At 47.5% G+C, this 18,597-nt stretch overlaps 1 protein-coding gene across 14 annotated transcripts in view; it reads right to left on the reverse strand.

Moving 5' to 3' along the window:
• faf (ubiquitin carboxyl-terminal hydrolase-like faf) overlaps nt 1-18,597 on the reverse strand; it is an 819,194-nt gene that overhangs the window by 99,441 nt on the left and 701,156 nt on the right. For all 14 annotated transcript variants that reach the window (XM_075682882.1, XM_075682878.1, XM_075682872.1 and 11 more), the window contains 2 exons: nt 16,852-17,099; nt 12,501-12,673 (listed from right to left, as the gene is read on the reverse strand). In XM_075682882.1, the coding sequence (XP_075538997.1) occupies nt 12,501-12,673; nt 16,852-17,099 (421 nt within the window). The remainder of the gene's footprint in view (nt 1-12,500; nt 12,674-16,851; nt 17,100-18,597) is intronic.

The raw sequence follows: 18,597 nt of genomic DNA on the forward strand, positions 1-18,597 counted from the left end.
CTGTTGCATATATTTGACATGCACTAACGAATTATAAGCACTCGAACGTTTCTGCACATGTGTGTCACATTTTTTTATTTGGTGCTTTGTGTAACAGCATAACACAGTAAACTGAATGAAATCATGCATATAGGTACATTTATTGGATGGTATTTGCACTACTTTTATTTGGTTGTTTTTACACGTGCTCTCCAAGAGAGCAGGTGCACAAAGAGCGCAACTTAAACGCATGACCCGATGGTCCGACAGATGGGACTGTCTGGCAAAAGTGAGGATGCACTGCTGGTTCTGTCACCTGGCCTTGCCAGGTGAAAAAGTGGTGAAAAAGGGTTTTAAAGCGAACGCTTCACTAACCGCATTGAGCCAAGTTTTGATGTCACCAGCAGTTTAACCTTCATTTGACAGCAGCTGCATCATAGCCTTGGCAACGCATCACGTAACTCGCCGCACCGAGCTCCGCCGGCTGGGCACATGCGCTCTCCGCAGCTGGGTCGCCCCCTGACCACGTGACTCGCAGCACGCCTGGCTAAGAGCACCACACTTGCCTAGTCAGGGCGAGCTTGACCATGGATGACAGCGAGGCCGGGCCATCTTTTCTGAACGTTGTGCGGGAGCACGAGGCTTTGAGCCGTCGCCGCCAAGCGGCGTCTGACCACCCGCGGATATCGCTCAGCGAGCTGCTTCACTGGAGAGGGCCCGGATACAACAGGCGTCGCACCGTCGAGATCAATGTAGCGACTTTGTTCGCGCCCTGTCTGTTTGTGCTTCGACACTACACATGTTCACGGCGTCTCTTTGCATGTCTAGCACTTGTACTTTCACTGTGGCACAGCAGGCATCACACCATCGACTGATGCATGTCTACCCAAGCCTCATCACAGTCGTGTCTAGCCACCGACCTAGGCACAGCTGTCATACATGGCTTAACGACGATTGTATGCTTAAGCACAAAAATTACAGCTAAATCAAAGGTTAATCAAGTGAAACCAAGACTTAACGAGGCTAAACCAAGCTTTCGTTTTGCATATCCAGGGTTAGCTGAGCTAAGCTGCAGCCAATATTTTGCCGCGTCAGGCAAACCGCCTCGCGCGGGCATGCATACACAAAAACCGAAAGAAGAAATCCAGAGAAAAAAATTTAGTGAACTGGTATCCAACTCAAGTACAGTGGAACCCCGTTCATACGTTTTTCACCGGACCGGGGGAAAAAAACGTAACAGCCGAGAAAACGCAACAGTGAGGAAAGCTCCGAAAATGAATGAAAAAAAGGGCAGCTTCAACTATAGACAATTTATTTCCACAGAGTGCGCTTAGGACTTAAAAAAGCCTATAATGATGGCTTGCTGTTTCTTTCGCTCGGTAGAAATCGCCACACGTTTCTCAATAGCCTGGAAGGCCGCATTGCTGTCAGCGTCGCTGTGAGGTGCGACGTACCTGCAGAGGTCTAGAGCCGCGACGGCTTCTCCAAAGCTAGGATTTGGCCACTGCCCGGCATCATGCGGCTCGTGCTCCTCGTCGTCACCGCGCCACGGCAATGGCAACGGACGAAGGAATATCCGCGGGAAATTTTGCCCTCTTTGGCGTAATCATGCTAACCTGCTAACGACTGTTTAGTATTGCTGCGAAGCGCGCGCGTCCGAGCAGCCCGGTTGCGCGCGGCGCGGCGTGGGAGAAATGTAAACAAGAGAGGAGAGCTGTCCCGGTAGGCGGAGCAACGCCACTAGCAACGCCAACTTCCGGTTTCACTTTTGCTTCACAAAGAGTGACGTGAGGGCCTCTCCCGAGTTTCCTTCCTCCGTGAGTCGACCCGTCCAACAACCATGCGGTGACCCTAATCACAGTGATGATAGTGAGAGCATTTTTCACGAATGGCCACTTAGTGCGGCCTCTCGAACTGGCGTGCGGCTTTTTGCAGCCAGTTCCATAGCCAAGCCCGGCCAAGCCCAGCCAAAACTCGTCAAAAGCCAAAATGGCGGTTGGAGCGCGTTGCCTACTTCAGCCCAGGCGGGTTCGGGGTGCCAAGTTGAGACGTATCATGCGGGAACGTTTTCACAGCTACGACGTAACAGCGGGGTTCCTTATACATTGAATCCTATGGAAGCTATGCCGGGACCGGATGAAAACGACGTAGCAGCCGGGAAAACGCAGCAGTGAGGAACGTAACAGCGGGGTTCTACTGTACTCGGCACAATTGTGAACTTTACTGCAAGAGAGGCGAACCTGCAATTGTTTCTGTACGTTAGCGTCAAGCAACGACTGCAAATTGCTGAGCTCCGCACCTCATGATTTTTGTTGACTTCCGTGTTTCTGAAGGGCAGTTCTTGAGCACTTTACGACATTCTACACTAACCCTTTATCTGAGACGTATTGAGTGCCTATAGCAGCCACTTTTATATGCCTGTTTTGGCCTTAAAAAAGCGAGCCCTCAGCTGCACTGACGCTGCTTGCCATTGACGTGAGCGAATGCGTGTAGATCCTCCCTCCTATTTGCACAAAATCCCACATACACAGCATTTGCTGCCTTTTGTAAATGAGGCAGCGTCAAAGTATCAGAGTGTATGGACATGGCTGCAAAATGCTTTTATATGTATGCAGAATAACAATGTTTTCATATGACACCGTAACATGTGTTGCCAATTTTTCAAGTTTTTATTTGTGGTCTGCATATGATGACTGAAGTAGTCGCCCGAAGAAGCATCAACAAAGAAGTGCCTGTGAGCAACATGGGTTGCACGCACCTGCTCACAAACGAAAATACAACTGTTGGAGAAGAGGACCTCTGGGTTTGACATGCTGCAACACAGGTGCATTTCCATCAATCACTCAAGCGGATTGGTGGCGCCATGTAATTTCCATCATTGGTTCATTTACAAGAAGCGCATGTCATAGAAATGGGTGCTCGCGGTAGTTGTGTGACGCCATTGCATTGCATTTCCGAGGGTCCCTGCCCAGACGAGTCGGCAGCAGGTCATAAAACACCCGGCCGTCATCCCGCCAATGGGAAGGTCAATGGGCTTTCCCCTCTGGCCAACCTTTTGGCAGGATTCGGGCCCAGCTTGCATGCGCTCCGGGTATGCACGCGCAAGACGGCGTTCGAGGAGAATACGTCGGGCGTTTGAAGATGCATACATGTTCCTCTGTGCCAGCAGCTGCCCTTTTGTCCGCCACCGGTTACTTCGGCTTGTCCGAGTCCCAGCCTCGCCAGGTGCACACACTCTTCAGCCGTCTAAGTGCTCCAATGCAGCGCTGTCCAGTCGTGCCCCCGTCTGTCCTCCTGTTTCTTCCTGTTTCCATTTTCTCTGCTGTGGGGGTGCACAATGGCAGGCGTTGGCTGAAGGATAGGTAGCCTCTATTAGCTGGGTTCTTCGTTCTCTCAGTCACGGTGCGCCGTTAGCAGCCACCGGCGACCATTTGGCCCCGTATTGTGTTACAATTAGATTTAGATTCAGACATGTTGTTTAAACTTGTTGTATCGGGTCCCAGCTAAAGGAATGCTCTTTCCAGTCTCCCTTGCCCTAGCCGAGACCGGCGGCGGGAGGGTGCGTGTGCAGCGACCCGTCTGGCACATGGAGCGGGCCGGAGTGGTGGCTCGGAGTGTTCGAACCCTTGGTGGTCGTCCGGCATGCGATATCAGAGCACATGCACCGTGAGCGTGGCGCCATACTACATAGTATCGCGTTGAGAGGCACTGAATGGAAGCCGATTTTCTATCCGTGAAAGTGCACATCAACGCTATGTAAGCAGACGCGGCAATTAAAGCAATGATGAGCCCGCCGATCTGTGCCCGCTCGGGCCCACTGCCCTGCAACCTACACAAAAGGAAAGAGGAAGAGAAAAAGAAATGAGGTGGCGTTTGGTTCTTATAGAAGGGAGCTGCTGCTGCTTTAGAAAGAAGCCTGACTGACAAGGTTCACAACTTGCAAGCATGCACTGAGAATACCACAAGTCCGTCCTACGAGGAAATATGCTGTTCGAACACATCGAAAAAAAAAAAAAAAACTGAGAGAAATTAAAAGGAAGGAGAAAATAACAATCAGTAGAAGAAACTGAGTTTTATAGAGACATGTTCAGTTGGGAGTGAAATTATGAATGCATATCTTTTCGAGCTGAGGGAGAAAGAAACAACATTAACCAAATATTAAATAGATGAAGCAATGAATTTGAACTGGGGGAAAGGTAGATTTGTAGAACATGGCTTGTGAAGACCACGCACTCTCCCCTTGTTCCCCCCCCCCCAAAAAAAAAAAGAAATTTAGTGGTTCATGAAATTGAGAGCGGGGATACGAACAGCTCTGGTCTACCCTGCTGTAACAGAGGGCAGCTAGTTACCGTATTTACTCGCATAATGATCGCACCCCTGAATTTTTTCGTCAAAATTTGATTTTTTTATTTCCTGTGTAACGATTGCACCCCGAACTTGCTGCAGCGATATGTCGTGTGCCAAGTCTAGCTAATATATCGCGCTTACCATCTGTCGAATGCTACGTGAACAACTCTTCAAGACAAACCAAGCGGTCTGCATGCACCGAACATACTTAAGTAGATGTCTCACTTCATTACTTTCGTCACTTTCCGTCACTTCCATGACTAAAAAAAAGCTGCAACCAAACTTGCCTTCATTATGTGTAGGCTTTATAATAAATGTGGTCAACAACAACGAAAAAGGCCCCTTTCGATTCTTCTCATCTGCACTCGTGCGCACGCAACAAATTGCGAGCGGCAGCGATATTAGCCACATTTACACTGATACGTTAAAAGTGTACCCTATTCATACGCCGATGCTTGTAACACAGCTAAGATATTCACCCACCCTTAGCAGAAACGTGCCTTATTAGCATAGTAGTGAAGACAGATGTCACAGTTTCCGCAGCATGCCCGCCATGTGTTTCCATGTCACTGGCAGCTAAGCGCGCCCATCTGTTTCTGTCCCCTCAAAGTGGACATGGCTATGTTATTGCCACAAACTTGCTGATATTAACGATATTATTCATTACCGATACGGAATAAAACTGTTTCAATTCACGTAATGTACTCACGAGAAGAAAAAAAATCGCATTAGGTGAGTTCGGCTTGCTCCGCCGGCCTCCATTTTTGTTTTGGTGTCCCGCAGCAAACGCGGGACGAAAATTTTTTTTTTCTTTTCGCGGGAAATTTAATCCGCATAGTGATCGCACCCCTGATTTTGTGTCAATTTTTCTGACAAAAACGTGCTATCTTTATGCGAGTAAATAAGGTATATTTGTGCCATTACTGTAACAAATGGAGCTCCCTTTGAAACATTTATGCGCGTTGGTTGCAGTTTATGAACTTGCAGATGAGACACGAGTCTGTATTTTCTGCCCCTGGGTGAATGAAAGTGAGACTGTAGGATATGAAGTTTAAAGCAGCTGTATGTCTACAGGTGTCAGCGAGACCTGATGCCAATAACATTGTTGGCCAGTTTGTCAAAACTTTGAGCTGGAACGTTTCCCTTTAGTTTCACGCATTCAAACAGCATATTTTCGCACTTCCTGGAAGATGGGCCAATGGTGAGCACATGCGTGCTGTCTTGAACCGTTCCTATCAGCCAGGTCTCTAAACCAGCTGCAGTGTCCCTGACTGTTGCCTAAACTCCCTATATGTAGCACATAAAAAAACTAGGACAAAAAAGAGTACATCTCAATATCATTTTTTTTTATGCGCTACATATATGAAATCAAGATGCGCCCATTCGCCCCCTCCCCCCTTTTCTCCAACTTATCCTCCTGCTCCATTGAGGGTTGGGGGGGGGGGGGGTGAGTGAGCTGCACATACACAAAAACACTGCCACGGAAAACAGTGGCCGCCCTGACGAAGAGAAGTGCCATTGTCAAAGGCTTGAAGTGCTCTTAAAGTGCTTGCCAACTTCTAATCCTAAGCAGTGGGTGTGTTTTTAAAAATATATTTAAAGATACCTTACGGGCCCCTAGAGGCAATTGCGTTAAGGGAGGATGTATAGGAAAGGCAAAAGCATTATATATATATAAAAATAAATACATAAATAAAAATGCCAGTAGCAGTGTTTCAACGCTCAATACATGTAGCAATTCAATGCACAGTGGGCAATAATTATGCCACTAGACCAGTGTTTTAGAAATTCACATGGTTTGAAATGGTTGTGGGTTTGCGCTGCGAGTTTTTCTGATGTAAGAGGAACTTTCTCGTGAAAGGTGCACTTCATAACTGTGCAGCATAATGAGAAATTAAATTGCAAACTCCTTCGTCCGTAACCTCAATCGGCCATCGCCACAGTCAACAGTGCCATCGCATACTCTCTACGTGAGCAAGGGTAGGTGTTCTATTAACAGATTTATTTACATTATTTCAAAGCATTAACAGATTGCCTTCCAAGTTATTGAGATAGCTGAAAGTACTGCCGTTGTCAGCGCATGTGTAATCCTCTGATGGTGCATAACTGACAAGTGCAAATAATAAAAAGTTATGAGAGAATCATCACTGTATACTGTAATCAACAAGAGACAACTCCACAAAATTGAATTATTGCTCATGTGTGTTGGTTTATTGACAGACAATAATGTCAAACATAAGATTTGCGTTATCTGTAGTTGCAGGACTGTAAATAAAACAGTTCCAGTAAATTGATAAAAGGTTGAAGTCAAAGCATAATATTATTTTGTCTTTACTATGTTGTCTTAAGTGATATTGCAAGTCAATAAAAAAGCTTGGATATAAAATCAGTGAAACTGTACATTACAAAGAGAGAAAAAAAAATACGGTACCAAAAACAGTAGAACCTCATTCAAATGTTTTGGAAAAAACCAAGAGCAAAAACGTACTAACCAGGAAAATGTACGCTCTGAAGTAACTCAAAAAATTTGACAGACTCAACTATTGTTGGCATCTACCTAATGCAAAGTGTCGCACAGATCCTTGCAGCACGAGACGCTGACGCGCGTTCAGCTGGTGGTGTTCCAACGACCGAGATGCGTTTTGTTGTTTTCCGATTGCGTGGTGTTTTAAGAGGGCACCGGGAATCCGTGATTAAATTGAGCTGGTGGGGAATGCCTGATTCCGCCGAAGCGAAACGCCCACATGGCGCCGCCTGCAGCAGGGAACCGTGCTGCATTTGGATTATCACCAACTAAAAGCATGCAGTATGCTACCAATGCCACTACGCGCTGTAAAACAAATAGGTGAAGATGCTTATCGCAGTACGTTTGGTGGCGATAGCTGTGAATGCGGCATGCGACGACCCGGGCAGAAATTTGCTGGTATCGGAATATGAAACTGTGTGCACCGTCGCTCTCACGTGAGATGGGTGGCTGTATACAGTGGAACCCCATTCACAAGTTTTTCACTGGACAGAGGAAAAAAGAAACGTAACAGCCGGGAAAACGCAACAGTGAGGAAAGCTCCGAAAATGAATGAAAAAAGCGCAGCTTCAACTATAGACAATTCATTTCCACAGAGTGTGCTAAGGACTTAAGGGGGGAGGAGGGGATCAGAATTAACTTTTTTGTTTCTTGACAGAAAGGGCTGAAATTTGGCACACACACTGCACATTGCAATAAAAAGACAAATCTAAAATTTCATTAGGATAACTTAATTAGTTTTTGTTTTATAAGAATTTATAAGTTCCTTGCTTGTGGAAAGCCTGGCACAGTAACGAAACATGATAGGGAGCAGGGAATACTTTGTATGTTTGCACAGATGTCTAATCTACATCAAGACACTGTTCGATTTTTTTTTTAAAGCGCTAATAATCTTTTGCACAACATAACATGCACATGACTGTGCTTCACTGCATGGAGCCATGTAGTAATTGTGAAATAATTAAATAATGGAAAGATAAAGAAACATTTCAAGACTGTCTTTAAGTACAGCACAGCTTGTGGATCACAGCAAAACAAACTGGGCCAAAATCTGTCCAGCCATTCTTGTGCTACGCTTTCCACGAGCAAGGTGATTGACAAAAAAAAAAATGCAATTGAGAAAACTGGCTGCAAAGTTTTAACAGCACTGCAAATTTATTCAAAAGCACCAGGGCTGCAATATTTTGAATCATTGCTGTCAGGCATCTTCTTACACCTTTGCCTCATTGTTTGTTGGGCTTTGGATGCCTTCTTCAGGCGTTCTTTATCCTTTTCTTGTGCCATCTGGAGTAGTGCATGACCACCATTTTCACTGCCAGACCGAGCCTGGTATCGCAGTGCACACCCACAGAACACTGTTGGCATCTCGGGCACAGAGTATTAGCGAGCAAAGAGTTCATCGCGGAAACAGGCATAATAATGAACTCACAGTCACAAGGGGCCGAAATTTGTTCTTGGAACTGCTGCTTCCGCTCAGTCGCGGACACTGCGCGAAGGGAGTCGCGAACGCTGCATGCCTGCGCTTCTGCAGTCACCGCTGGCACAAAACGCGGCTCGAGGCGCGTCTGAATCGTGCGACGATTCGTCTGGTGAGCCTTGAGTCACCATACAGTACGTAGCTCATCGACGGTTGGGGCTCACTCGCAGGCTGTGAGTCCCTGTCGCACGATGCATTGGAAACGCACACCGTCTCTGTCGGCGATGGAGACCTTCGACCCGCGTCGCCTCCAACAACGCGATCTCGGTTGCTGACTCGCGCGGCCGTACGCACAGGTGCGAGAGTCTCCGTTGGCACGTCTTCCGGTGGCTTGGTTATCAGTGTCGATGTCACAGGGCGATTGTCGGCTTCGCTGCTGGAATCGCACGGTGCAAGATAACGCGGCACGTTATCCGCGTGTTCAGTCAGGTTCTGCGCTTCTCCCGCTGGCCGCCGTCTTTTTCTCGCCGTAGGAGGCTTGCGCTTCCGTTTTCCGAAGGCATGCTTCATTTAAAAGTTCTTTTCGAACGAGCGACGATCCATCACTGACCTGGGAGCTTTCACAAATCCGAATTCTGCGAGTGTCAAACGAAGAAACACGCCGGCGTGGTTTTCAAAGCAGACAACTGCGGTCCGCTGTGGTTGCCAGCTTGCCTGCTGCTGCAGCAGCAACCAATGGCGAGACGCCTTTCAGTACGGCAACCAATCGGAGGCCCGCTTTCATCGCAGGGCCCGTGTGACCGCCTCTAGCAGACCCGCGCTTCTTTTGTGTTTGTTACAAGATGGCGACGACCGAAGAATTCAGAAAGGGAATGGCGAAACTTCGACCTTTCGAACGATACCAAGATGGCGGCATTCGGTGGCGGGAAAGACGAGTTAGGGCTCCGCGAACTGCGGTGATTTTACGCGATTTAAAGCTGTTTTCTCGCCCTACGAACTCATAAATTAATTTTTTTCGGGCACTTTTAGTGCGTTTTCAGTTAAACCATTTTAATACAATGTAGATTAGGCATTGCAGATACCAAAACGCGTAGTTGCCAAAAATCGATCTTTCTTGCGATTTTCGCGATCTGATCCCCGCGTCCCCCCTTAAAAAAGTCTAGAATGGTGGCTTGTCGTTTCTTTCGCTCGCTAGAAATCACCATACGTTTCTCAATAGCCTGGAAGGCCGCATTGCTGTCAGCGTTGTGGAGTTCTCCTCCCGTACTCTTGGGACAAAGGAACGACAACACAGTAGTGCAAACAATCACAAGGGCATTTATTGCACCTTTCATAGATCAATGCCTGCTAGCCGAGTTGCTATCCACAAAACATGCCGATGGGCGCGCGACAAATCTAGAAGTCTGACTTACCGCGACCTGATAGCGAGCGAATATGTTCGCCCCATGCTGGATCCCAACGCCTGGTCGTTCGCGTGTACTGTCACGCGGACGGTGGCGCGTTCCAAGGCGGCCACGCGAGGCGGTCTCGCAGAAGCATGGGTCGGCGGCGCGCGGGACGTCCACGCTGTTCCCCGACCCGCCGGGAAAAAGACAGCCCGACCTCCCCTGCGCCCCCAAGTAACCCTGCCGTGAGGCGGCGTTAGCAACGCAACACTCGCGCCATCTCTCGCACTGCGCCCCAACCACATCGACCGCCGCGGGCATCACGCAGGCCACGCGGCGAAGCCGGATTATAGGAGACGCGCCATGCGGGAAAAAACATATCAGGGGACGCGCGAGAGTCGCGCATCCCCACAGCGTCGCTGTGAGGTGCGACGTACCTGCGGAGGAGGTCCAGAGCCGCGACGGCTTCTCCAAAGCTAGGATTTGCAACTCCCCGGCATCATGCGGCTCGTGCTCCTCGTAGTCACCACGCCACGGCAATGGCAACGGACGAAGGAATATCCGCGAGAAATTTTGCCCTATTTGGCGTAATCATGCTAACATGCTAACGATTGTTTAGTATTGCTGCGGAGCGCGCGCGTCCGAGCAGCCCGGTTGCGCGCAGCGCGGCGTGGTTTCGTGAGAAATGTAAACAAGAGAGGAGAGCTGGCCCGATAGGCGGAGCAACGCCATGAGCAATGCCAACTTCCAGCTTCACTTTAGCTTCACAAAGAGTGACGTCAGGGCCTCTCCCGGGTTTCCTTCCTCCGTGAGTCGACCCGTCCAACAACCATGCGGTGACCGTAATTACAGTTATGATAGTGAGAGCATTTTTTTACGAATGGCCACCTAGTGGTGGCAACTGGCGTGCTGCTTCTTGCAGCCAGTTCCATAGCCAAGCCCGGCCAAAACTCGTCAAAAGCCAAAATGGCGGTTCGAGCGCGTTGCCTACTTTAGCCCAGGCGGGTTCGGGGTGCTAAGTTGCGACGTATCATGTGGGAACGTTTTCACAGCTACTACGTAACAGCGGAGTTTCTTATACATTGGATGCTATGGAAGCTATGCCGGGACCGAATGAAAACGACGTAGGAGCCGGGAAAATGCAGCAGTGAGGAACGTAACAGTGGGGTTCCACTGTAGTGTAGTCGATCTGCACGTGCCACGCGCCTTTTCTTGTTCACATCGAATCTAGCTGCCGGAAATCGCAGTCTGCAGCAGGGAATGGCAGAGTGTTTCGGTTATCACCTATTAAAAGCGTGTGCTGTGCTTCCGACGGCACCACGCGCTGCGAGACAGATAGGTGGAGACGCTTATCGCAATACGACTGGCAGTGATAGCTGCGAATGCGGCATGTGACGACCCGGGCAGAAATTTGCTGGTACTGGAATATGAAACTGTGCGCACCGTCGATTTCACGTGAGACGGGCAGCTATATAGTGTAGTCAATCCGCACATGCCACGCGCCTTTTCTTGCGCACATGGGATCTAGTGGCCGGGAAACTTATATGATTGCAGTCTGCAGCAGGGAACGGTGGCGAATTTGGATTATCACCAACTAGAAGCGTGCAGCACACTACCGATGGCACTATGCACCACGCTCTGCGAAACAGATAGGCGAAGATGCTTATCGCAGTACTTTGGTGGCGATAGCTGTGAATGCGGCGTGCGACGACTCGGGCAGAAATTTGCTGGTACTGGAATATGAAACTGTGCGCACCGTCGATTTCACGTGAGACGGGCAGCTATATAGTGTAGTCAATCCGCACATGTCACGCGCCTTTTCTTGCGCACATGGGATCTAGTGGCCGGGAAACTTATATGATTGCAGTCTGCAGCAGGGAACGGTGGCGAATTTGGATTATCACCAACTAGAAGCGTGCAGCACACTACCGATGGCACTATGCACCACGCTCTGCGAAACAGATAGGCGAAGATGCTTATCGCAGTACATTTGGTGGCGATAGCTGTGAATGCGGCGTACGACGACCCGGGCAGAGATTTGCTGGTACCAAAATGAGAAACTGAGTGCGCGCAGGCGTTCTTGCGCAAGACGGTCGAGCGAGTATTGCAGTGAAGCTGCTGCAGCGCGCAACATATATACTGTTCTGGACCGTGCGCGCCTCATGCATTTTCTCGTTTACATGGGATCTAGTGGCAGGAACATGTATCATATGATTGCGGTTTGGTGATGTACTGAACATTATCGTACGACTGTAGTTTGGCAACATACTGATCGTTCGTGGTGGAAAATTGTGTTTTCCGGGAACATATGAAGCGGTAAAAAATTAGCATAACTCATTTGGGTCATTTTTTGTGTTCTCGATTGCTAACGTTGGTGCTGGGTAAATGTACGTAATGGAAACGTATCATCCAAATTTTACTGTACTGGCTGTTCCAACTAAGTGTTGCCAAGAATGAAAAAATAATGGAGGGCCTTACGAAAATAGCCATCACTGTATGTTGATGGACGTTCATCATGCTAGCAATGAGTATTTTTTTATTTTGCAAAAATAAGTTAATTAGGTTTAATGAGAAAGGCTTTAATTAACTTAGCTTATCACTGAGGCATAAATGCAAAAGTTGATGACAATGTCAAAAAATGACCGATCACACAATCTAATCCAACACAGGTCTTGTGTGGTGCTGACGAAAAAAGAAAGCCCACAAAATCATAAAGATACCATGCAATGCGTATGCACTCAATAGCAAGCCCACTTGTAAACAGGTGCGGCACCTTGCACACAGGTAATGCACTAGACCAGCTTTCAAGATAAGACACCTCAGCCAATGCAAGTCAGGTGACACTAACCAGCCTGTCCTGGTCGGGCGCCAGTGTGACAAAGGGCGTGTTGCAGCTGACCAGCTTCTTGGTGAACTGGAAGTACTCAGGGCTGAACTGGTTGCGGGTGTGCAGGAACTTGATGTTCTGTCGCCACACACTGTGCTCAATGGCCGCTGGCATTCGGGGGGGCACAGCAGCCACTGCACGGACCCAAGCAGTTTACATTCCCAACCAAACCGGTAAGCAGCACAGAAAGACTCAAGGCTGGGATCCCACATGCAATTCTTGGTGTCCCCAGGATTCCTTATCATGAACGCTATCAATGGTTGGTTGCTTGACAGAAGATGATTCTCATACAGAAGGCTCCAGACATTTTGTCAGCTCAAAACGCTTAAACAGCACAGCCGCTCTGGCACACATTACAATGTGATGCTAGGCACGAAAGCACTATAAGCCTTCAATGTGCTTATCTGATGTCAGGTTATCAGTAACGTTTACAACCAAGTGATAACTGATAAAAAAAAAAGTAAACTCATTCAAGAAAAAAAAAATATTGCATAACTCATCACACAGTGACTGTCAGCGATATTGCATTAAGCATTGAATCTATATAGTGAATCTATATATATAATCTATATATAGTTCAAACGAGTTATGCATGAAGCGTTTACTGCAGCGGGACTCCTTTCTTTTTTGCGCTTTTAGCACTGCCACCGCAAAGCCTGCGCATGGCCTCCAAAATGCATGGTGCACCAGTGTGTGCGCATGCTGAGAAACGTGCCATGCGGCAGCCGGGCTTCACTCTCACGCTTCTTTCTAAACACGCTGCGGCATCAATGGGTGCTGCCAAGAACTCTGTGCGTGGTGCCCGGGATTAGAAGCGTGGCACACCGGTGCGTGCAGTGCTGAGAATTGTTCACTCGTTTGCTGCACACTCAGTGGCACATACACAGTGACCCAAGTTGGCGAGGGGCTTTTGTCGTGCAGCCCACTAATGCATCGGGTTGCTGTACTGGAGGAAGCCGTGTGACGCGAGTTCGGCTCTGCCTAGCATTGGAGAAAATTAAAGATCTTTTTTTTTCATGCTGTAGAGTTGCACATACCTGCTGCCACATACTCAGTGACCCAAATTGGAATCACGAAGGTTCACTGAAAACCAGCACAGACTGATTGGCCAGATGTGCATCAAGGCTTTCCCAATGGACTGGACAACTGCCATAGGGATAGGAGAACTCCCACAAGGCTCTGTCGTATCCCCTATGCTGTTTAACATTGCCATACCCAGCTCCCGCTGCTCTTGGTATGAATCCCGAACATGATCCCCACATTGTATGCTGATGATGTGACGCTCTGGGTAACACACAGCTCAGATGCCCACATTCAGGATGTGCTTCAGGAGGCAGTGAACGCGGTGAAAAACTACACACTACAGGATGGGCTCACATGCTCTGCCGAAAAATCTAAATCCTCACAGTGCGCCACACCAAGTGTCAGACAGAGCATTCTCCTTCAATCACTGTCTGACTGGAGAGGAGGATCATACCACGGATTCAAAAGCTCCACATCCTAGGACTACACATCCAAGAAAAAGACAATGCCACGCACACATTACATCTCCTCAAATGGCAAATCCATCAAATTATATACATGATCCGGCTAATTGTGCACTGCGCAAGAAGCCACAAGGCAGCTTTTTCTTGCCCTGGGAGGGATCGGTCCGGGACCGTAAACAGTGCGCAGATCTGTCAGCAAATGAAGGAAAAAGCACGCACCATCTCACATTTACATGCAGTGTAAGAGAGGAGGTGAGATTTTCATGCTGTCACATGTGACTGCTGCAGTGGCTCGCAGCGAGTCGGTGTGGCTGCTTTGCTGCAGCTGCATTTTTCTGCCAGCAGCGCACCACGCTTGTTATTCCGCTCGTGTGTATGTGCCCTAACAGAAGCCCATCGCAGCAATAAACTCTTGACTCCACAAGCAGGCGTTGAAGAGGCCAAGGAAACAAATTTGGCACCTTATGCTACACAACTTGGCGAGAAAAAAGAAAATTAAAAAGAAACCTCTGACATTTATGAAAACAATAAAGGGAAAAATTGTTCAGTGGCCTTGCAATCATCATCGCCGACCAATAGTTTGCGCAAGCTTCATTATTAGGGCTGCCCCATAAAGTCAATGTAAAACGGCGATCGATATTTTGAATGCCAAACAAGAGTTTCTTAAATTTTTCAGACTCGATCTGTGCAAGTCGCACTGTGAACATCATTACTACAAACTCAATTTTTGTCTTTCTCGTATTCTTCAACTCTTTACGACCTCCATTCGGTCACTGTGGTAGACTAAAACCGATACTTTACATCTTTGGTTTGCATTTTGTGGTTGCAAAAGTCTGATTTTGTATGGTGTGGTTGTGCAGAATGTAGAGTACTCAGAGTGTACATTTGAGTGATGACTATGGTTGTCATATTTTTGGTCAAGAGGTTTACCGCACGCACATGCTTTATCTTGTTACCCCCTACATCATCCTCTTTGCACTGAATGAATCGTCAGCTCTTGTGTTTCTCCGAGTGCTGTGAGCTGCTGCAAGCCCTGCGGTCTCAGCAATGACACAGCAGTGTTTCCTGCCTACTGTGTCCCGACGCATGTGCTTTAATGCCGTTGCGGGTGCTTAAACTCTTCACGCGGATAAGCGCTTGAAATAAATTTTGCCTCGGCCAACAGTTTTATCGTTGTCTGCTATATTTACTAGCCACGCAAGCTCCAAGTACATGCTTGAAATGGGCAAAAACATTAAAATTACTTAGTCGAAAATTACTTGGTTAAAAAGGAAAAAAAAGAAGAATATACACAATTCTTTAAGGCAATAAGATCAGGAAATGAATATGGTTGGTTACATTACGAATTTCGTTAAGTTGAGGTTCATTGCATCGGGTTTGGCTGTAAATACTGTCCTCCATTTCTTTCCTTGCAATAACAAAAACCGTGCTGCCTATGGCCTCCATGGTTTCTGCCCAGTTCTCGAAGGCTTTCCATCCTATCCCTCGCCCGACATCGGCCCCCTCCGTCTTGTCTTTCTTGTGCCACTTCCAAACTCCCCTGCTCTCTTCCCCTCAGCACCGTCCTTCTCACAACGATGCCTAGAAACACGAAATGGCAGCGCTCATTTTCTTTTCAGTCTCTTCTGTTACAGCCAGTTGCTGTTAACAATGACTGGATGTGACGTCACCCTACCAACCTTTTAAAACTAGCCCACGGAGGATGACTAGGCCACCTTTGACAAAGATAGGTCCACCTAACGAAACATTGGTCAATCTTTCTGAGGCACTTCATTGCTGTTTGTGTAACCCATTTACCCCTTTCTGATTTAAACCTAGTTTGAAAGGCTGGGCTCATTGGTTGGATCATTCATGGCTGTGAGAAAAACAAGATGCGCATGAACGCTGTGTGCGTCTACTCCTCCTGTGCATTTTGTCTTCCTCGTGCTGTGTTACCCACAGTTGACGTGAGAGTGATCAGAAAGGCACCATGACAGTGGTCAGCAAGATCTCCTGGCCTGCTGTTGCGTCTGCATGTGCTCCATCATTGGCATTGCACAGAAAGAGGATGAGAGGTCATCATGCGAAGTGTAACACTAGCATGTTCTATGGTTCTTGCTCGTGTTCCCTAAACTTCATTTGTAGTCCAACATTATTGGTCCTTGCATCTTCCATCCAAGTCCTGGTTCTGATGCACTAGGAACATGATTCAAGAATCCTGCACTGTGCTGCATTCATTCAAGAGCCCCAATATTCCGACCACCTACACTCTCAGTGTGGCTTGCTACAAACCCTGCCAAGGAAAGCAGTTGCTGCCATGAAATGTAAAAACAGTGGCTTGCCCAATCTTCATAACATTTCATGTTTTCTGTGCAACGAGCACTTTTATGTATATTATCTACATTGTTGCAGGGTACATGTCAGTTGTCCTTTAAAGGACAACTGATATGTACAGCAAGGTGATCAGAATTCTGATCATCTTGCTGTGTCCTGTCTGAATTTGGCCTTGGCAAATCCTGCATCACAATACTATTGATACCAATAAGTACAATTCAAATAGAAGTTATAGAGCCATGGTAGCTTACCTGCCTAATTAACAGAATGACCAAAAAAGATTTCGATTAGTATCTTTGCTGGGTACTAAGTGAACAGAGCACAAGCGCACACTGCATGCTCCATGCTGTTCATATGACATATTTTGGGCAAAGCTTCGTGCATACATAGCGGAAGCACTCCGGTGTGAAGGTGTCAGTCACATGACGACATACGCACCTCAAGCGTGCAATACCTTCGCAAGCTGAACGACAGAGCAGCCGTCCCTGCCAACAGGTGGCTGCACAACTCACCCTTGGGCTGTATGCTGAGGGCCGCCATGGAATCAGCCAGGGGTGCCCGCTGGTAGAACAGGATGTAGGCATTCCACCAGCGCTTCTGTCGCCGGTAGGACATGCGCTTCAGCATGTGGTCAAACACCTCGCCCATGTACTCGCCCCCAAAGCATTGGTTCTTCATCTCCTCTTCCTCCTCCATGCGGCACTCGGACACTTCGCCATCGTCAAACTTGTACCACCGATAGGCACCCATGTTGCCGGGCCTGCACGTGTTTCACAGGGTAGGGTTAGTCATCAAAGTTTTCCTTTCTCGAGGCCTGCTGAAAAAAAAAAAAAAAGCATTTTCTCAACTCCTCTCTATTCCCTAGAAAAAAAAAAGTTTTGTGTGTGTGTCTGTCTGCACGGCACAAAAATGTCTCGCAATTTACAACTGAGGACAGTCAAAACCTTCACAAATGTCCACTACTGTGAATTCCTTCAGGTTTGGGCAGGTATGTCTCAGACAAGCAGAGTACATTGGGGTTGTGATGTGGGCTTGTTGGTACATGGTGTCAAGGTTAGCAATAGTGCAAAGACCACCAAGAGACATCCTTGACAAGCAGAGCCCTGACAGTGTCCTGCACTGAGCAGTGTCGAGTGGCAAGCTTTATTTCAACAGTGGTGGGACAGCCATTTGACCATGCAGTGCACAACTAGGCACAGGCGGACGTGGTGCAGCGTCACACCATGCGGTCCTCACAGCCAATGAATACAGTGGAGTTGCCTTAACACACACATCTCCTGGGTGGGTTACAACGCTCAGGTTGCTGGGCTATTTTGGGAAAATTTTTTTATACGATGCCTCTATAGGAAAGCCGAAGATCAGTGACACTGGAAGCAATGTTTCTAGTCATTGTAATTAAAACCTAGCATGCCTATAATACACTCATCCTAAGCACACGAAAAATTGGAAAAAATGTTAATCTTTTTATTCTTATTTATTAAATTGTGGGGTTTTATGTGCCAAAACCACTTTCTGATTATGAGGCACGCTGTGGTGGGGGACTCCGGAAATTTGGACCCCCTGGGGTTTTTCATAGTGCACCAAAGTCTAAATACACGAGTGTTTCTGCATTTCGCACCCACTGAAATGCGGCTGTCTTGGCCGGGATTTGATCCCGCGACCTCGTGCTTAGCAGTTCAACACTATAGCAACCATGGTGGGTTATTATTATTTATTGAAACTCTATGAGTAAGGGTGTGCAAATACTCGATTTCTAATCAATTGGTGAGCATCCAAAGAATTATATCAGGAAATGGAATATCTAATATTCAATTTCGAAAGTATGCTTATACAGCAGTACAGTGTATGGTACGTACACCGCATGTATTGTACACATTCTTTCGCAGAAAGCTTTCACCGTTCTTGGTAGTTAAAATGCAGGTACCATCAACTGCAACACTGTGCTCCAGTTTCCACGAATAAATATTACTTTTCTTTTTTTGCCCACCCTCGTATATGGCACAAGGCTTGAGCCCATGTCCAAGGATGGCTTCTTGTAACAGCGAGCTCACAGTGAACCACATTTTAGTTGCTTCAGCTCTGTGGTTAGTATCTTCCGGCAACAATGAATTGGATGAAAAACGAAGCAAGAACGAAGGTTTTCTAAGGTCGCAACACATGGTTGGAAGGACGTAGACTTTTCAGAATAGATACACATTTATTTAGTTTTTACTTGAGCATTGGCAGCACCCGAAAAATTGGGGCTCAAATTCATGGAA

The sequence above is a fragment of the Dermacentor variabilis genome, chromosome 2 (genome assembly GCF_050947875.1).
Source record: "Dermacentor variabilis isolate Ectoservices chromosome 2, ASM5094787v1, whole genome shotgun sequence".
Taxonomy (NCBI): domain Eukaryota; kingdom Metazoa; phylum Arthropoda; class Arachnida; order Ixodida; family Ixodidae; genus Dermacentor; species Dermacentor variabilis.